The 21,704-nt window shown below is 43.1% G+C and overlaps 1 protein-coding gene across 4 annotated transcripts in view; it reads left to right on the top strand.

Annotated features, from left to right (window-relative positions):
• The window catches only part of GTF2A1L (general transcription factor IIA subunit 1 like), a 175,061-nt gene that overhangs the window by 114,006 nt on the left and 39,351 nt on the right, over window positions 1–21,704 (top strand). For 2 of the 4 annotated variants that reach the window (XM_033937754.1, XM_033937753.1), the window contains one exon: window positions 11,223–12,581. The exons of 1 other annotated variant lie outside the window; for it this stretch is intronic. In XM_033937754.1, the coding sequence (XP_033793645.1) occupies window positions 11,223–11,330 (108 nt within the window). In that variant the 3' untranslated portion in view covers window positions 11,331–12,581. Of the gene's footprint in view, window positions 1–11,222; window positions 12,582–15,029; window positions 15,190–21,704 lie in introns of those variants that run through there. One more of the 4 variants, XM_033937755.1, reaches the window with a different exon arrangement.

Here is a 21,704-nt window from a genome sequence, read left to right as displayed (position 1 = left end):
AATGAAAGAATATAAGGATCAATTAGAAAAATATAAATATATTACTGTAAAGCATAAAGAATATTTTGATAAGAAAATCAGAGAGGCAATATTCTCTTCTGCAGAATTATTTAAGATAGTTATAAGGCTATCTTTAGTACAATCATTAAGGGCTGAGAGCACCTTTTCAAGCCAGGCATTTACGGATGTGTTCATTCGCTGCTAAAACAGAGAGCATTCTGAATGAATTTCAAAATGTACTACTGTCTCTAGTTTCTTTACCTGTAGTGGACCAATGGATGGAGTTTCAGACTGTTTTTGAAAAGCAGCTTAAATCTATTGTCCAGTTCTTTAGATCCATGTTCAACTGGTGTATAGCTAACTTTGAAAACAGAATTATTACTGTCATTGTTGCTTATTGTGAATATATGATTGAAGAGAGTTGAGGTTCGTTCTGTCTTGAAAGCTGAGCAACAGATGAATTTGATAACAGATTATCATCCAATCTCTTCATTAGGCTTTCTTGCAAAAATTTTAGAAAATGCTGTTTTATTACAATTGCAAGATTTTTGGGGATAAGAGTATTTATTTATTTTAAAAACCTTATATTCTGCTTAAACCTAAGCAGATTACAAAAATAAAGCAAACGTAATCATAAGATAAAAATACCAAAAACCAGAATAAAACACAATAACACAAAATAATATACAAATAACATTTCAATTAATCACTTCATTCCTTCAGTCACTGCATCTTAACCACTGAAAAAGCTTCTATATAAAAAAAGATGTTTTAAATAATTTTTTTAAGGTTATTATTCATTCTCAGTTATCCAACCAGATTATTCCAAATCTTCATCCCTGCCACCGAAATAGCCATTGCTCTGGTACTAGCATACCTCGCGTGCTGTAACTCATCAAAAGATAAACACATCATGTTCTCTGATCTTAAGGATCGATGGAGCTGATGTAATGTCACAGCATGTGAAAGATACCACGCTATGCCTCAGTGAATTGCTTGAAAAATCAATACCAACACCTTAAACACAACTGGAGATTTAAAAGATAGCCAATGCAATTTTCGTAGTAAAGGTGTCATGCTCAAATTTACTGTGCAGCAAGATATTAATTGCATATACACAGGCCAAAAACACAATGTGTCAAAGATGGAAAAAGCCTCAGATACAAGCCCCTCTCACCATCCACAAATGGATGTGTGTGATCTATTACTGTAATTGGATTTTCAGTATATCTGTGTTCTTTTATGCTCAAATTTACTGCCACCAAAGATTAAATGTGTTGCTGTGTTCTGAACCACTTGTAAAGATCTACATTTGGATGATGACATACGTTTGGTTGAATACCAATCTGATTTTCATCCAAAACACTCAAGAGTTACTTCTTTTGTCAATCTTAGATCATGCAAGAGCTGGGTTTGACCTTGGGAAATAATTTTTTAATGATATTTTTAGACATTTCTGCTGCATTTGACACAACCTTTAGACTTAGTCGTACTGCATGTATAACCAAAAGTTATACAGCACAGGATCGATGGAACTTGGACTGTTGACTTAGAACATTTAGAACATGGTCTAAGTCACAAAAATCCACCTAAAGTGACCAAATAAGCACTGCAAACACATAATACAGACCCCCTACACACTACCCCAGTGATCACCGGGCCCCCCCACTCCCTAAAATTATTAATCACAACTTGAAAATTGTGCCTCCAGAACATCATCACCTGGCAGCCTGGCATAGGAAATCCTAGTCGTGCTGCACAGAGGCGTCTTAAACTGTCTTGGGGTGGGTTAGGGACCCATAGAGAGGTGAACCCATGCTCATAAGCCCCTGTAATCACTGCATTGATATTGAAACATGTTCACTCCCCCTATACACCCCAAAACCCCTTTTTACTAGCATATAAGTGACTCCTGCTGTCATAAGGGCTATTAGGGTGGTAGATAAGTGGGTCTAGGGGATTCTGGAGGTGGTTTGGGGGGGCTCACCATGCCCTATAAGGGAGCTGTAGTGAGATGAAGACATGGCACCCTTTTTGTGAAGTTCACAGCAGTGCCCTGTAAGGTACCCCACTATTTAGGTGCCATGTCTAGGTGTTCAGTCCATTACTTTGCAGACCCTGTCCAACAGGGCTTGTTCTAGGCGTGTTTGACTTGGATGAAAATGTGGTATAAAGATGGACGATTTAGTGGCTTGGATGATCAGATCAGCAGGACGTATAGTTGACTTTCGAAACGAAAAAAAATTTGGATGTATTTTTCGAAAATGGTGCCCTAAGCTATTTTTTATGTTGGACGACTTGCGACTTGGATGAAAACGGACTTAGATGTTCCTTTCGATTATGCCTCTCCATATCTTTAAAATTTGTCACACTCCTTATTAACATGCTCACTGTGTTTTTTCAATCCAAGGCATGTATCTCTGTAATGGTTTACCTTTAGAGGTCGGAACTTTACGTGGACTTTTACAGTTTTGAAAATTTTTTAAGACAATTCTTTTTGATGTCTATAATTGAGATAGTCTCTCAGATCACCAACACTTGGCTACTAAATAAAGGGTTTTCAGCCTCACAACATAACCATTACAATCATTCTCCCCTCATCTACTATAATAAAAGCTAAGCGCGCATGCGCACTCTTACCGCATGTTCCGTGATACATATGTCCGTGGCCAGCAAGAGTGCGCATGTGCGCTTAGAACGGCCCCACACTCGCGGCAGTTGAACCCAAAGTGAATCGCGAATCCAAACAGCCCTGGCAGCTGAACTAAATCGCGGCCCCACACACTACACCCGCCCTGAGTTAATCAAGGCCCAACACACTACTCCCGCCCTTACAAAGGTCAAACACACTACTCCAACAAGCGAAAAGTGAATCGTGGACCCGTGTGGGTAAGCGTTTGCAGCTTCTGCCGGAGCGGGGGCCTGTCACCCTCACCTAAGCACTTCCCAGCACCTGCCTGCACTTGCACACAGCAGCAGCAGGGCCGTCGTCGAAGGGAGCACAAATTGAGAGCAGCTTTGACGATTCCTCTTGCTTCTCGTCTCAGGGTCCAGGCTCCCGGCTGACAACGAAAAGGCAGAGCAAGGAGACCACGATCACTATAAGTGAAAACCAAGCGCGAGTTCGAGGCATTAGCGAGCAGGGTTGCCATAGAAATCCAGCCGGCAGAACAGAAATGATGCAGTCACAAGAGTCAGTGAAAGGGGAGCAGGATCGACATGCACAGCCACTTGCAGCAGGGGCTTATAGGGCAAGAGAGCTGCAGTTGTAGAGACTGAGGAAGGGAATCTTTAGAGAAAGAAGAACTGAGACTGAAGAAGGAATTTAAAAAAAGGAAGAGACAACTACAGGGAAACACAGGATCAGGAGCATACAGAGAAAACAGGAGAGCGTAGAGGTTTGCAGTAATCAGAAACATATAAAGAAAAGAGAGCAGAGACCCCTGCAAGAAGAGAAAAAGAGCAAAGAGACTGGGGTTGAAAAAGAGAGCAGAAATGCTTGCAGGGAGAAAAAGCGAGGCAGTAATGTTACAGCTGGAGAGGACTTAGTGAGGAAGAAAGCAGAGACAGTGCTGCACAGGGAAATGGAGGGGGACAGAGACACATATATTCTAGCACCTGTTAATGTAATGGGCTTAACGACTAGTATCTAATAATTAACTTGTAAGTTATAGTTTCATAGATCCTCAGCTGGCTCCATCATGGGTTTTCATGCACCTTTCACACTAGCCGCTATTGTCATCAGATCTTCCCTTTTTTTAATGCTTTTCTTATTCTTTTATACTTTTGTATTTTTTTATATATACAGTATATTTTATTTAATCAAGATAGGAGTTCAAACAACTTAAATTATTTGAATCATTTCATGGAGCGCCCCTCCCAACATGTCTATGTTTCAGTAGTCCTTCATCATGGTTGAGAATCCTCCAGCATCTATATAGCACTATTGGACTTGACAGGGTACAAGCTATGATCCACGATTCTTAGCTGAAATAGCTTTTTGCATGTCATATATTTTAGTTTCTTTCCATGTGCATTTGCTCACAATTCAGGTTTAGATGGAAAAATAAATTCTGTACTTGCATTTTATGTATTTAAAATTGTTGAGCGACCTTTAAATGTTCACTAAAAGGTTTATTTGGCACAGTTAACATTGACCAGAGTTGTGAGTTCATGTCCCATGAACTTGATTTTTTTGGACCACCCTAGGGAACAAGTGCCCATCTCTTCTAATGGCTCACTCAGTGCACCTCAAAGAGGATTACAACAGCATCAAGACCTTATTAGGTGCCTTGAAGTAGGAGACTTCAAAATAGTAGCATTCCTAATGGGTCTCCAAGGTGGTCCCTGCTACCTCTGCCTTTGGGACACAAGGGACACAAAGACACACTACCAAATGCGGGACTGGCCACAGTGGACCGCATTCTCTGTGGGGGAGAAACAATGTCAAATGGGAACCACTGGTGAACCTCCAGAAGGTGCTAGTGCCGCCACTGTATATCAAATTGAGCTTAAACAATTTGTCAGAGCTCTAGATAATGAGTCAGCAGTCTTAAAGTACCTTCAAGACATCTTCCCTAATCTGTCTGAGGCAAAGGTCAAAGCTGGTGTCTTCGTCAGACCACAGATAAAGTGGAAGGAATTTCCCCAAAAGCTAACTAGAAAAGAGAAAATGGCTTGGAACAGCTTTGTTGCAGTAGTTTGGGACTTCCTGGGCAATAAAAGGCCAAAAACTACATATAGTTGGTTGAGAATCTGGTGAAGAATTACAGTAAAATGGGCAGCAGGATGTCTCTGAGTTCATCCTTGATGTTCATCTTGAGACATTCAAAGAGAACATGGGAGTATACTTAGAGGAGCAAGATATATTGAACTTCACATGCTATTACCAAGGACAATATAAATGAGAACATGATGGGAGACTACATCTGGGAGCTGATTCATGAAAGTGATTTAAAATATAATAACACATCTTTTAAAAAAAAATTCACTTCTAAATCTTCTGTGGACATCTTTTTATAACTTCAATATAAATACATGTAAATTGTGATGCATATGTTACTTTTTATGACTGTATAAGAATGAACTGCTTTGATTAGTCACCCATCAGCAATCTATAAATCTCTTTGTATATAAAAAAAATGACCACACAAAATATGATACGTGCTTAATAGTGAACGCTCAGATCCACAACTATATCCCAGTGAAATATGTCAGAGAAGCTGTGTAAAGAGACCATCATTGCTTGTTCACAGTCTCACCCACCATTACTATATAACATAAGTTCTAACGACATCCACAGCTCCTAAAAAAGGAACAAAAACTACTTATCTTAGTAAGGTGGTACTGTAGTCTTTACAGCTATTCCGGGTACATTCTTAATCACCACTGCTGCACAAAATGCATGTTCACCATCCCCCCAACCCAGGTTTCACCAGTTGGCTCCATCAGGAGGGGTACAAAAAGTCTCTTCTGCTCAGAATTTTCCTCTGGTGGGAACAGCATGGCAGTGAGGCCTATTGAACTTTACCACAGTATATGTCTATGGGCTGTAATCAGTTAAGGTCATGTTGTACTAAGATAAGTAGTTTTTGTTCCTTTTTTAGGAGCTGTGGATGTTGTTAGAACTTATATAATAATAGTGGGTGAGACTGTGAAGAAGCAATGATGGTCTCTTTACACAGCTTCTCTGTGATATTTCACTGGGATATAGTTGTGGATCTGAGCTTTCACTATTAAGCACGTATTAAGCCTGCCTTCTTCTCTAGCTCACCCTGCATCGAGAGAGGAGCGTGGGAGCCCTGCTCCGCCCCCCTCCCGACACAGAGGAGCCGACTTTTTGAGGACTTTCACCACCGGAGAGCCTGCCTTCTTCTCTGGCTCACCCTGCATCGAGAGAGGAGCGTGGGAGCCCTGCTCCGCCCCCCTCCCGACACAGAGGAGCCAACTTTTTGAGGACTTTCACCACCGGAGAGCCTGCCTTCTTCTCTGGCTCACCCTGCATTGAGAGAGGAGCGTGGGAGCCCTGCTCCGCCCCCCTCCCGACACAGAGGAGCCGACTTTTACTGTAGTTAAAAGCCACCTGTTTCTCCTGCTTGTATATTATCCTACTTCCAAGCCAGCCAGATCGGGACCGGTGTGGGAGCCCTGCTCCGCCCCCCCCCCGATCCAGCCGGAGGACACTACATTTACAAAAGGACCCAGCGCCCGCACCAGCAGAGGCCAGCCAAAACAGGACCGGCGTGGGAGCCCTGCTCCTCCCCCCCCGATCCAGCCGGAGGACACTACATTTACAAAAGGGCCCAGCGCCCGCACCAGCAGAGGCCAGCCAGATCGGGACCGGCGTGGGAGCCCTGCTCCGCCCCCCCCGATCCAGCCGGAGGATACTACATTTACAAAAAGGCCCAGTGCCCGCACCAGCAGAGGCCAGCCAGATCAGGACCGGCGTGGGAGCCCTGCTCCGCCCCCCCCCCCCGATCCAGCCGGAGGACACTACATTTACAAAAGGGCCCAGCGCCCGCACCAGTAGAGGCCAGCCAGATCGGGACCGGCGTGGGAGCCCTGCTCCGCCCCCCCCCCCCCCCGATCCAGCCGGAGGACATTACATTTACAAAATGGCCCAGCGCCCGCACCAGCAGAGGCCAGCCAGATCGGGACCGGCGTGGGAGCCCTGCTCCGCCCCCCCCGATCCAGCCGGAGGACACTACATTTACAAAATGGCCCAGCGCCCGCACCAGCAGAGGCCAGCCAGATCGGGACCGTCGTGGGAGCCCTGCTCCGCCCCCCCCCCCGATCCAGCCGGAGGACACTACATTTACAAAAAGGCCCAGTGCCCGCACCAGCAGAGGCCAGCCAGATCGGGACCGGCGTGGGAGCCCTGCTCCGCCCCCCCGATCCAGCCGGAGGACACTACATTTACAAAAGGGCCCAGCGCCCGCACCAGCAGAGGCCAGCCAGATCGGGACCGGCGTGGGAGCCCCGCTCCGCCCCCCCGGATCCAGCCGGAGGACACTACATTTACAAAATGGCCCAGCTCCCGCACCAACACCAGCGCCTTCGTGGAGCACCCGCGTGGAAAACCTGCGCCCCAAAGACCACTCCACCGGAACACCTGCTGACCACCAAGTCAGAAACAACCACTTAAAACCTACCTCTCTGCCAGCCCCCTCAGCACAAGGTAAGGAGCGTGGGACCCCCGTTCCTCCCCCTCCCGGCACAGGAGAACATATCGCTGACTACTACCCCAACTCGAACCCCCCCACAGTCTTACAAAAGTATTATTGGTAACGACAGAAAACCAACATAACAATCAATACTGGAAGGAATTACAAAAACCAGAAAACTAGCAAACATGAAGCTCTTACTAATCCTATTGATTTATTTATTAAGCAATAACGTTAGAAACGTTATATCACTTAATCCAAAGCTTCACCCCGTACATGACCCTGACACACCCACTAGGCTCCTAATTAACCAACAGGAAGAAAGAGTAAATCACATTGAAATAATCACAAGTAACAGTAGACCTCACCGTACCCTCAAAAAAAGGTCAAGGGAAATAAAACCCATCAAAATCACTACACCCACCATACCCATCACAACTACCTCTATTCCCTGCGCCTACCTCAATACCAGATCAGTGAGGAACAAAGCTTTCTTAATCAAAGATTGGATCATCAGCAAGAAGCTAGCCTGCCTCTTTCTAACGGAAACATGGCTACTGTCTGAAGAGGATCCAATACTAAATGACCTAATACCTGATAACTACAAAATTCACATGTTAAACTGTGAAGACAGAAGAGGGGGAGGACTAGCAGTCATCCTCAAGGAAGAACTTGTACTTGAATTAGTAGATTCCAAGATAACCAACCAATTAGAAACACTAGCATGCAAAATTAGTAATACGGATCTAGAAGAGTACCTCTCCTGTATTCTATTTTATGTTCCGCCAAAATGCTGGTCAAAGGCCAGAGAGGACTTCTATGAATTCATTCTACACAATTCAATCACTCCGTCTTACAATATTATAGCAGGAGACGTAAACCTATATTTAGAGAACGAGGACAATCCCGACACAAAAGATTTCAAAAACTTCCTATCCTCACTTAACTTCATCCTCCCTTCACCCACACAAACCCATGAAAAAGGCCACCAGCTAGATCTGGTAGCTATGTCCTCAAAAGAAATCCTAAATCCCACTATTTCCATATCCGACGGAATCTGGAACCACGACATCTGGTCTGATCATTTCACCTACTACTTTAGCTTAATCTGGAACCAACCAAAAGAAAAAACTCACCCAATGATAAAAAAAGAACACCTCACAAGGGGCCACATCAACCCAGAAGAATACTGGGCTCATTACGAATCGCGAGAGGAGATAAACGAAGAGGATGAGTTCTGGGAACAGTGGACGAAAACAAGCACATCCATCTTAGACAAAATAGCTCCCAAACGAAACAGAATAAACCGCTCAAATAAATATAACAACTGGTTCGATTCTGAACTATTAAAAATGAAACAATCAATTCGATGACTAGAAAGGATCTGGAACAAAACAGGAGAAATATCTGACAGGAACAATTGGAAATCAAATATAAAGGACTACAAACAACTAATAAAAGAAAAAAGAAAAAAATTCTACTCATCCAAAATACATACATACAACACGAGTTCAAAAGGAGTCAACACTCATGAATTGTTCAACCTGGTTAAAAATTTATTCGACACCACACGCCACAGTCAATCCATGCACGACATAAAACTTCCATCAGCAGACGAACTAGCACAACACTTCGACTCAAAAATTGTGAACCTAAGGAACAACTGCCCAACAAACAACACAGATGAACATCAAATAGCCAACATACATGAAAATAAAATACCAGTGGACATGTTTTGGAACTCCTTTCAGGAAACAGAATGGAATAACTTCACAAAGCTTTACAACAAATATACCAAATCAAGCTGTATCCTGGATCCTTGTCCCCCCAACATTGTGAAAGCAGCCCCATTAGACTTTAAACTAACACTATGGAGTCATATGTCCAATAACTTCAAAAACGGAAAATTCCTATCGAAAAACGGTCACATAATAATCACCCCTATCCCAAAAAATCGTAAACAATCCCTAACATCAGAAACTAACTATAGACCGGTAGCATCCATCCCATTTTTCGCAAAATTAATGGAAGGTTTAGTACACACCCAATTGATGGACTACCTTGATCAGTTCTCGCTGCTACATGAAACCCAGTCTGGCTTCAGACCTCTGTTCAGCACTGAGACGGTAATTGTAGCGACCCTAGAATACATACGCAACTTATTCAGCAAGGGCTATAATGCCTTAATCATGCAATTCGACATGAGCTCAGCCTTCGACTTGGTGGATCACAAAAAACTGCTACAATGTTTAGACGCAATCGGCATCGGAGGTGAGGTGCTTAACTGGTTCCGAGGATTCCTTACGACCCGCACCTATCAAGTGCGCTTCAACCACAACCTCTCTAAAACATGGAGAAACCCATCAGGCGTTCCACAAGGGTCCCCACTATCCCCACTACTCTTCAACGTCTATATATCTTCACTAGGTACGCAACTGACCAAGCGAGTTATAAAAGTATTCAGTTATGCAGATGACTTCACAATCATTATCCCGTTTAATGCGTCACCCTCCAAAATCACCCCCATAGCAACAGAAGCACTAAACCTGATGGAACAATGGACCACAGAATTCAAACTGAAGCTCAATGCAGATAAAACTAAATTCTTTATAGCCTCGCCACATGCACATAATACGACAAAATCATTACTCATTAACAATCTTAATTACCCCATTCAACCAACGATGAAGATTCTCGGGGTAATACTAGACCAAGGGCTAACCATGAAAGACCATGTGGACTCCCTAATCAAAAAAGGATTTTTCACTCTCTGGAAACTTAGGTCCATTAGAGCATACTTCCACGCTCCAGCATTCAGAATTCTAGTACAATCCCTTATACTAAGCCACCTTGATTATTGCAACATTACCCATCTGACAATCTCCCAGAAGCAAATGCAAAGACTGCAACTGATACAAAACGCAGCAGTCAGGCTGATCTTCGGGCTGAAGAAGTCCGATCACATAACCCCTTCCTACCAACTCCTGCACTGGCTGCCAATGGAGGCACGCACGAAGTTCAAGCTGGGATGTCTCTGCTTCAAGGTATTATATGGTCTAGCCCCTAAATACATAACAGACCTCTTCTCATTCCCATCCAACAGACATGAGAGAAGTACACACCTGAAGTTCGTCTCCCCACCGGCTAGAGGATGCAAATATAAGAGATACCACCAACAACTTCTATCATATCAAGCAGCCTTATGGGGCAAAGACTTAGAAAAACTAATTACTCACACAAATGACTGGAGAATTTAGAAAACACCTAAAAACGTACCTGTTCTCGAAACACCTAGGTAATGAACCAGGACAATAGCCCCCTTCGCAATATCATTCCCAAAACTGAATTTGTAAACTGTTAACCCCCAATCACAAACTATGAATACCCCATTCAATTTATGGAATTTTTCTAATTCTTTGTAAGCCGCATGGCACTTCAAGGCCCTGCAGCATACGAACTGTTGTTATTATCATTAATGTTCCCATTATCAGATGTACACTGCTATACTCTGTAATTCGCTGTATGTACAGTCTCTCTTTATTATAAACCGCCTAGAAGACTTGCAAGATTGTTGGCGGTATATAAGAATAAAGTTATTATTATTATTTTGTGTGGTCATTTTATATACAAAAAGATTGCTGATGGGTGATTAATCAAAGCAGTATTTTCAGTATCACCCTTGTTTTGCTATTATAATTCCCTCTTATAATAAGTGTATAAGAATGAAAACATGAAAATTTGGCGTTTTCACATTTTAAACAGATAAATTGTAAACAACCTGATCACAAAAGCAAAGTTTTACGGAAATAACAGACATTTTATTTACTTTTTAGGCATGAGCAATTAGGCCATTATACTTACTGCCCAGGAATAAAAAATATGTTTACATAGTGTAATTTAAGAAACAGTTTTATTGAGGTTTTCCCCTGTTGACACAAAGGGACTCTCCTTAGTAAATTAGACCCTATGCCTGAATTTGAAAAGTAACTATTTAATTCATTGCTAATGAATTTTAATATATTCCTGTGTTCTGTGGAATGGATTTCAATTTTCTACCAGATCCATCGAAGTAAAAACAAATGGAAATTCTACTTGAAAGATGGTGTCATGAGCTTCGGTGGAAAAGACTATGTATTCTCAAAAGCCATTGGGGAAGCTGAATGGTAAATCAGCTAAATATATATACTTGTTTCTTTATGAGGTACTCTGCATTTTTTTCTCTAAAACTATAATTTCCTCAGTTTGAATGACAGTAGTTGAATAAATAAAATGTGCTAAGCAGAAGTATTTGCTGTTTGATAAAAATAATTCAAAATGTTTGTTTATTATTTTGTTTTGCCTTTGTTTCTTTTTCTTCCTAGTACTAAAATGAATCAAAATATTCAAAAGTGTTAATTTTGTAATTGAGAAAAGACTTCAAGAATTTCATTAGATCTATGTGTGCAACAATATTTTCATGCAATTTTGAGATTTCCAGTAAATTTTTGTTGATATACTATGCAGTGCTTTTTAGCACTAGGGGGAAATTCTAGAAATGGCGCCTAAACTTAGGTGTTAGCACTTAAGTTAATTAAGAAACTCTGTTTAAAACAGCCCCAAACTGCAACGTTAAAGTGCCTAACAGCACCTAAAAAAAAGGCGCTGGACTTGCACCTAGTTAGGTGCTTATGGCACCTAATCCCACAATGGGTGTGGCTAACACCAAAAGTGGCATTAGGTGTCATTCATGGCAAGATAGGTATTGGAAATATAGGCCTATATTTCCGGTGCTTATCTTTCTTAGAAGGCACAATTCTCAATATAGTGCTATCACGTGATTGACACGTGTTCGGTGGCCGCCAATTATCGGCACCATATAAGAATCCAGAACCTATATCCTCCTTTACAAAGTCGCAGAACCAATGCTGCTGTGGCAAACGCCCAAAGCCCCTTCAATTCCTTTAGGCTTTGGTGCATTTACTGCAGTAGCATGGCTACTTTGGCTTTGTAAAAGGGGCCTTAGATTGTTCTAACTTGTTTAGATTGTATAACAGAAAATATTTTTCCTGAATGTTATGACTTTAGCATGGAGAAGAAATAAGATTAGAGTGCTGAATTGTGATTTTAGTTTCTTGAAGATTTGTCATGTTGTAATTTTCAGCTTTCATCCTCCTCTCACATGTAATATATAATACCTATTTGTAGCTGTAATGTTTTTACTTTTGGTACATTACTTTGATCCATGTTTCTAGATATTAATTGATTAGCAACATCTACTGAGAAGCACAATTTACGTACATTTTTTGGATTTAAAATTGATATGAGATGTGGAATCTTACAGGTTAATCATATTATTTATAATCTGATCTGGTTTGAGACATAGATGTGTGAGTTAATCAAATGTATAATTGTTTTGAATTGTTAAAGGGATCCCAATAAATTGACATCAAATCATTACTGTAGACTACAAAATCTGTTTTAATTCATGGGACAGATTAACAGAGAGGGTCTGGGAATTTATTGCTCTAATAATGATGCAGGAACAATTTGGATTAGTTCAATTTTCAGATTGATTTGTTATCAAACGCTGAAATATATAGGGAGAAGTGGTGGCTTAGAAGTTGGGATAATAGTTTGGGAAGGAAGGATTTATTTATTATCCTAGTTTTCAAACTTAGGGACCTTTAAAGTTTTTGCAGTTACCGAGTAGTAATTGCAAAGCCTCTGAACTAACTGTTGGCAGTGTTTCCAGTATTCTGTCCATGCAGTTAAAGTAGAGAAAATAGACTTAGCATATTTAGAATTTACTAACTGCAAAAGTACACATATTGGGAGGGGGTGGGCGTGGTAATATGGCAAACTGAATCTCTGACAGTATATACTTGGGTAAAAAATACTGCTGCAAACTGGCATTTACTCTTTATAAGAGATCATAACAAAGGAACTTTTAGACCACAAACTGTGTGTGAATGTGGGGGGTGAGGGGGACACAAGAAAAGACATCTCAGCAGAATTTTAGGAAAAAGAAAAACAAAGTAGCTAATCACTACTTCTGTATGAAAAGGGACATGCTAACAGGCATATATTCACATTTATCCATGGGAGACATTGCTACAGGACTACACAATGTTGTTCCACCACTTCTACTCACAACTGAACCAAGGATGCTACCAATTTTAGATATTAATGAGGATTTCATCCCAACAATAGCAGGCCAGAGCCACTACTGGAGGCTTGTTCTGATTGGCTTAGAAGTAAACCAGGTGATTCAAATCCCTTATTCTACTGTTACTTTCAGGTGCAACACTTCTTAATATCCTAGAACGATAATTCTCTCCACTGAGAACATCTATGCTTGTCTCTGATGCATTCTTGTCTGTTAAGTTTGGTGAAGAAATTATCTCTTCACCTCCAATAAATCATCCTTCACATACCTTTTCTGGTTTGTGTTTTCAGGTTCAAAACCTGTTGAGATTGAGGCAGTTCCAGTTGGCATTGTTCATATATTGCTTTAGGCTCAGATGACATCTTTGCTCAAGATGGGCCTACTTTAACCAAGCCCATATCCCTGGTGTTCACTCTTACTCCTACACTACCTTATGAATTGTTTTTAATTGATAAAGTTTTAATGGCTGTTTTTTCCCTTTGGGTGGCTTTAGGAAGGGGCTATCTTATTATTGCATTTCTTTTCTTAATTACTCTTTAGATTTTTAACATTGTAACCTGCTTATATTCCTTTTTAAGTGAGAAAGTGGTAAAGTAAGTCAGTAAACTTGTATTAGAGTGAGCTGTGCATTTACACCAGCTAGTTTTTATTACTAGTAGAAGCTGTTTGATACCTGCAAGGTAAGCCATTTTTCTTTGTCTGTTAATATATGTGGATTTGTTTTTCAGTTACGTTTTTATATATTGTTATTAAATTGGCATTTTTGTTATGTTTTATTGTCATAGTTACTCGCCCCTGAAGCAGCCTTGTTTAGCAAAATGCATTGGGCATTGTTACTGGAAGCACTCTGAATAAATTTAAACTTATCTCCAGATTTTCTACCTTTTCTTCTGTTCCATGTTGGATTCAGTGGTTTGCCTTGTTGTTTCCTAACACCTATATAAAGGAATCTTCAATTTAGCTTTTATCCCCAAAATTATCAAAGCTGAGAGCAAAATATATACTTACTCAGAGAAATGTCCTCCTCTCCTCAGAAAAATATGGTATTGAACACCAGTCCCCATACTTGTCTTCAAAGACTCCACTCATCCAGTACTGTGAGACAGGCTTCAGCTTGTTGTTTGCCAGTTCCTTGGAACTCTGAGTAATATCTTTTCTACGTTGCTAGTGACAAGTACTGCAAATCTCTTGACCATTTCTTTACTTCCATTAATGTCCAGGAGTTGTTGTCCATCCCAATGCAGAAGTAATGGAATTTGTTGTTTTGTCAAGGAATTCATCCTTCAGAGTGGCTGAAGGTCCCGTGAACATCGGGAGTGAGCTGTCTAGCAAATGTTCACCTTTTGGCCATTTTCTGACTGAGAACTGGAACAATGGGTTCTGCTGACTTCACAATCAGCATCTGAATTTGAACAATGTCGATCAACTTCAGCAATATTCTTGGAATCAGATAATCCACTAGTCGGAGAGAGAGAAGTAGCAGTTGGCTGTGTAGAACTACTGACAATGATATTTTGAGCCTCTGCTTTGGCTGCAAACTTACTAAATCTTTTTTCTTATACTTTCTTTCTATGCTCATTCTTTGCAAGTACATTGTCAATACCAGCCATGCTACATGATTAGAAATTGTCTTCAATTTTCATTGTGACTAATGCATCATTGGTAGCAACATCAAAAAGATAGACAAGACGTTCATTGTATTTGTGACGGTTCTTTTTTAGCTTCTCAAATTCATCATAAAGTTTCATCAATATGTGAATCCCTGAGTCTGTTCACTGATGTGGTATTCTTGCATGTGGCCATATTTCCAAGACCTTGAACATGGCCTGATGAGCTACCTCTTTCAAAGCAGCCTTTTTATCAATGTGTAAGTACATCATCATTCAAAAAACATCCCCATTGGTTGGAAGTTATGAACTGGACAGTTCATCAGTGCCCTTATGCGGTTTGTTTGTTTTTGAATCAGTTTTAACATTATACATTTATGATAACAAACAGTTCATATAGGTTTTATGACACATAAGAACAAATCATATTTAATTTTATAACATATATGAGTTGATGAATTTACATTCAGCTTTCATGGTGTAATTATCATTTTGTATGTACATACATGGATTTCCAAGTTTTATTGCTTTATTAGTTATTTACTTTGTGTTGGTCATATGGATATGTATGGCCACTTCATGTTTCAAGAAATTCTCCATGATTTACCACTGATAGGAAAGAATAGACATATGATTTATTAATTGTTTTATGTTTCTGTTTTATTGTTTTTATAGATGTGTATGAGCATTCTTTTAATATTAATGTATATGTAATTATTATATGTGTCCATGTTTTTAGACTCCTGAGGCAGACCCTTTGGGATCGAAACACGATCGTGTCGAGTTATTTCTAACAATAAAGGATATTGAACATTGATCAGTCACCTTCGTTTGTTTGTTGGCTCTCCCTCTGACATGACTTCCTGGTCCCACAACCAGGAAGATATATTAGAGGGACAGCTGAGGTAGGTATGAGCTGCAGGTTGCAGATGCTGCTCACCACAGGCAAAGATTTAAAAAGGTACGAGGTGAGGGGGAGATGGAACAGAGGAGAGGTGCATAGGGTTAGGTGCATGTTCTTAAGGTGACTACCATTGGTTTGACAAAACCATTAATCTGACAAAGGTTTAGAACAGGGTGTCGGAAAATCAGTGGTGTGCCTGTACTTAGTTTTTATCCTAAAATGTGACAACTTGGTTTTCAAGTGCCTATTTATTACTAAACTAACTTTCTGATTTGCAGCAGTTCTAGTACTAAGTTGTTATTCAAATAGCAATAAAACTGTTTGCAATAACAACAGCATGAAAAAATAGCTATTTAGTATCCAACCAATATTAAGTAACAGTTTGTAACCCTCATTGTTATGATATTGTGGGACCATGAATAACCTCTAAATTTGTCCCAAACTACTTCAAATTTGAACTATATCTATATGAGGTAGAACATATTCATAATAATAATAATTTATTTTTCATATACCGCCATACTTAAAAGGTTCTAAGCGGTTCACAACAAAAAGGTAATACATACAATGCAAGTAAAATACCATCAGTTAAAACATGCCATACAGATAAAATACATCAAATTAAGATAAGGAAGAACATGTTAAAAATTAAGACAGAATGCATTAAGATACCAACCTATCAAATAGTTGTATCTTTAACAATTTTCTAAAATCGAAATAAGACGTAGCCTCTAACATAATTTTTCACAGCCAAGTATTCAATTTAGCGGCCTGAAATGAGAAAGTTCTCTCAAGGAACTTCTTGTAATGGAGGGATATGTAAACAAATGCACTCTACGTGTACTCTTATTAGCGTGACTCAAAGAAAGGTAAGGAACAAGAAAGCCTGGTGACATACGAAAAACTGCTTTATAACAAATGCATGAGAACTTGAACAAGACTCTGGATTCCACCAGCAACCAGTGCAGTTTTTGATAAAAAGGAGTAATATGCTCCCATTTTTTAAAGCCAAAAATGAGGCGAACAGCAGTATTCTGAACCACTCTCAATTTTTTGAGTAATTTCTTATAAGCCCCTAAATATACAATATTACAGTAATCAAGAATACTTAAGATAGAAGACTGCACCAACAAACGAAAAGAGACTTCGTCAAAATACTTCTTAATGGTGCGGAGTTCCAGAGCACCGAGATACATTTCTTAAAAAATAAATCAGTATGTTTTTCCAAGGTAAGATGTTTATCCAAAGTTACTCCCAGTATTTTTATGGATTGTTCAATATTATAGTCCAGACCATTCACATGTATCATTGTTTCTTTGATCTTATCATTGGGAGTTGCTAGAAATAATTTAGTTTTTCTGTATTTAGTTTCAGTTTAAAAAGCAGTCATCCAAAGCTCAATCTGATTTAAAATGGTTACTAGAGAATTTATAAATTCGAGTGACAGACAGGTTAGCAGGATGACTAGAGTAATGTCGTCTGCATAAATGTAAAACTTAAGCTTTAAACTTTGCAACAAATTTCCCAAAGAAACAAGATAAATGTTAAACAAAGTAGGGGATAAAGGGGAACCCTGCGAAATCCCACAATAATTTTCCCAACAATAGGACAAAGTGTCATCCAGAGTTGTGGAGGCATGTTCTGATAAGGTTGAATTTTTACCATAGTCTTATGAACTACCCCAGGGGTGGGGAACGAAGGCTGCAATCTGGTTGGTTTTTCAGGATTTCCCCAATGAATATTGCATGAGATCTATTTGCATGCACTGCCTCCATTGTATGCAAATGGATCTCATGCATATTCATTGACATTCAATCTGGAGAGCTATAACACACACAATAAACTAACATGTAATAATTTATAAATAATATTTATTTTTTTAAATACCACAGTCCTAATCAAAACACTTCCTAAGACAATATATAACAATTATTTCAAAGTTTAGACAAAGTTGGGAAACCCAAACCCCAACTAGTCTATCAATTACACCCCTTCATGTGATCCATCAATTAGTTTTCATCAACATAAGCTCAAATCTATATGTTCCAAACCACCATTTTGGCATGTTGCTAATCAAAAATCTTCATGAAGCAGGATATCATTTCTTTCTGTATCTATTCAATTTGAGCTACCAGCTGAAAGGCCAGCCCGACACAAAACTGTGTTTCGCCTTCAGCATCTTCAGGAGCTGCAACAAGTCCAGGCTTCCCTACAAGTCTAACATTATAAACATAAACAACATTGAATACAAAAGACCCTCTGATCACACTCATAAAACATCAATAATATAAATATCAAAAAATTATCTTTATTCTTTAGCACTCTCCAGACCAGTAGAGGTTAACTTTACGATTGGGTATATATCTAATCATGACCAGCAGGTGGAGACTGAAAACAAAACTTTGGGACAGTATATCCTAGCCCCTCCTCTCTATTTCCCTCAGTCTTCTTTCAGTCTCCAGCAGGTGTTGAGTGATCTGTACCCATCTCCCTTGGTAGGGCTGTTGGAATTTGTTTAGAGGTTTATTGTCCCTGTTTTTAGCCGGACGGAGCTTGGACGGACTCTGTTTGGGGGTTCGTCCGACCTCGGGGGTGTCAAACCCGGCGGGTCACGAGCGGGGTCCCTCCCCCCACTTCCTCCACCTCCCCATATTTTTTTAGAGGAGCCTCAGCAGTAAGCCTTGCCCCCTAAATCAAGCAAGGCATATTGCTTCGAGAGCCTGTGGAGTCTGTTCTGTAAAAAAAAAAAAAAAAAATCCTGAGGTAGTGCTGGTCTGGAGGGTTGTATCCCTTTAAGAAAACTGTATTTTACTGTATTTTTTCAACTAACCGGCACTTTTTTACAGCTAGGTCGCGTATGGAGCAATGAGCACTTCTAAAGGGAAAAAGTGCTCATTGTGCTCCAGACGCGAGGCACTCGCGGCCGGCCTGTGCAAGCGGTGTTCAGGCCGGTGCGGTGGAGGAGCTCCGTCGGCAGCGGCTGCAGGCGCCCAGAGCTCCCCGCCGATGGTGCCTCGCGAGTCGGCAGGGAACGGTGGTGAAGCCCGGTCTTCTCCGTCCGCCCACGGAGGGATTCCCCGAGCCGCCGACGGTCGGGTTTTAGAGGATTCCCTCTCAGCTGATATTTTGACAGCTGATGCCGGCTTGCCTGTTTTAGCGGCTGAGACTTTTCAGGTCTCTCAGCCGCTGCAGGCTATGGAGGGAGCTGTTTTGGCGGGAAAGACGCCATCTTCTCTGTCTGGCCCCTCCATTTTGTCTTCCACCTCAGGTGACCTTCCCCCTGTTTTGGCTAAGCAGGGGCAGGTTTCTGCTGGGTCCCCTGCTGTGGCAGGGAGTCCCTTGGGACCCTCGGGGGGTTTTTCCCCTGATTTTTTCTTTTCATTATGCAAAGCCTATTTTCAGGCGGCTGGGGGTCCCGGTTGCGCCCAGGGGGTCTCGGGGGGTGGGGTTTCCTCCGCGCTCCCTGCGGCTTTGCCTCTCTCGTCTGACGTGACGTCCCCTCCGCCGCCTCTCTTGTCCAAGCGTCCGCGGGTGTCGTGGGACGAGGATTTGTGGTCGGAGGAACGTGTCGGTCTGGAGGAGGACCTGGACCCTTCTGAGGAATTCCAGGACCCTCTGGAGGGGACGGAAGCTGGCGGCGGGTTGTCGGGTTTCCCGTTCTCCAGTGACGAGGCGTCCGTGGTGCGCCTTTTTCAGAGAGATGAGCTGCCTGACCTTATTCAACAGGTTTCTTCGGCTTTGCGTTTTGAGGACGCGCCGCCGGAGACTCCGCGTGTGGGGGACCCTCTGTTACGAGGGATCCGTTCCGTTTCCCGCTCTTTTCCTATGCATCAGGATATTCGGGATATTATTCTTGAGCAGTGGAAAACGCCGGAGACGCCGTTTCGGCTGGCGCGCAGCATGGCTCGCCTGTATCCCATTCCTGAAGGGGATCGGGCTACGTTAGCTTCGCCAGTCGTGGATGCGGTGGTCTCGGCTATTTCCAAGCGGCATACCGTGCCTGTTGAGGGCGGTTCTGCCTTGCGGGACTCTGAGGAGCGCAAATTGGAGACCATCCTTAAGCAAAATTTCCAAGTCTCTGCCTTTGGGGTCCAGGCGGCTATTTGTGGGGGACTGGTCGCTCGCGCCGTGTTTCGGTGGGCGGAGCGGGTCTTGGATCGAGAGTCTGACGACTGGTCTCTGGTGGATCAGGAGGTAGCGAAGATTGAGATGGCTGCCTCATTCCTCTCGGATGCTCTGTATGACTTGGTGCGGATCTCGGCTAAGTCCATGGCTTTTGGCGTGGCCGCAAGGCGTGTGTTGTGGCTGCGCGCTTGGGCGGCGGATGCTGCGTCCAAAGCTAAGCTTACTAAATTTCCCTTTCGGGGGTCGTTTTTATTTGGAGAGGACTTGGATAAGTTGATTCAGACTCTGTCGGACTCGAAAGTTCCCCGTTTGCCGGAGGACCGTGCCCGCCCGGTGTCTCGGGGTGGTGCGGCCCGGGGGCGTTTGCGGGAATTTCGCAAGTATCGCCCTGGGCGTGGGGCTGCTTCTTTCCAGTCTCCGGGGTTTTCCCGGGGTAGGTTCTTCCAGCGCATGCAGCCCTTTCGGGGGGCCCGTCGGGGGGCAGGGAATCCCTCCGCCGGTTCCCCCGCTTCCCGTCCTGCACAATGACGCCTTGCCGGCGCCCCCCTTGGTTCCGGTGGGGGCCCGGCTGCGCGACTTTTTTCCCAAATGGGCCGAGATCACGTCCGATCAGTGGGTCCTGGAGGTGGTGCGGGACGGTTATGCCCTGGAGTTCGCCCGCTCTCTGCCGGATTTTTTCCTCGCTTCTCCGTGTCAGACTCCTGGGAAGACGCTGGCGTTTCGCCAGACCCTTCAGCGCTTGCTAGATCTCAGGGCAGTAGTTCCAGTGCCCCCCCCGGAGTGGGGCACGGGCAGGTACTCCATTTACTTTGTGGTGCCCAAGAAGGAGGGGACTTTTCGGCCCATCCTCGATTTGAAAGGGGTCAACAGGGCTCTCAAGGTTCCCTCTTTCCGTATGGAAACGCTGCGGTCGGTCATTCTGGCGGTTCAGCCGGGGGAGTTTCTCACTTCTCTCGATCTGACGGAGGCCTACTTGCATGTTCCTATTCGGGCCTCTCATCAGCGTTTCCTGCGCTTTGCGATCTTGGGTCGGCACTATCAGTTCTGTGCGCTTCCCTTTGGGCTGGCCACGGCTCCCCGGACGTTCACCAAGGTGATGGTGGTCGTCGCGGCAGCCTTGCGGTCGGAGGGCATCCTGGTACACCCCTACCTGGACGACTGGTTAATTCGGGCCAAGTCGTTGCAGGAAAGCTCCCGGGTTACGGCTCGGGTGGTGGAGTTTCTCCGGTCGCTGGGCTGGGTGGTCAACCTTTCCAAGAGTCGGTTGGTTCCGGCTCAGCGTCTGGAGTACCTCGGGGTGCTGTTCGACACCTCCTTGGGGAGGGTCTTCCTCCCAGAGGCCCGGGTGAGCAAATTGCAGTCTCAGATTCGCCTTCTTTTGGCGTCCCGGTGTCCTCGGGCGCGAGATTTCCTCCAGGTCCTGGGGTCGATGGCGGCGTCCCTGGACGTGGTGAGGTGGGCGCGGGCCCACATGCGTCCTCTCCAGTATGCTCTGCTCCGGAGGTGGTCTCCCCAGAGGCACGGGATGGATGTTCCGGTTCCCCTGCGAGGCTTGGCGCGCTGCAGTCTGCGTTGGTGGCTCCGGACCCCTCACCTAGTTCAGGGGGTGGGTCTGGATCTTCCGCAGTGGACGGTGCTCCTTACGGATGCGAGTCTCCTGGGTTGGGGGGCCCAGTGTCTGGGTCACTCAGCTCAGGGAACCTGGTCCACGGAGGAGGCCTCCTGGTCGATCAACGTGTTGGAGACCAGGGCGGTCCGGC

Source organism: Geotrypetes seraphini, chromosome 3 (assembly GCF_902459505.1).
Source record: "Geotrypetes seraphini chromosome 3, aGeoSer1.1, whole genome shotgun sequence".
NCBI classification, from domain to species: Eukaryota; Metazoa; Chordata; class Amphibia; order Gymnophiona; family Dermophiidae; genus Geotrypetes; species Geotrypetes seraphini.
The sequence above is the reverse complement of the archived record's forward strand: the minus strand, read 5'-3'. Positions and strand labels throughout refer to the sequence as shown.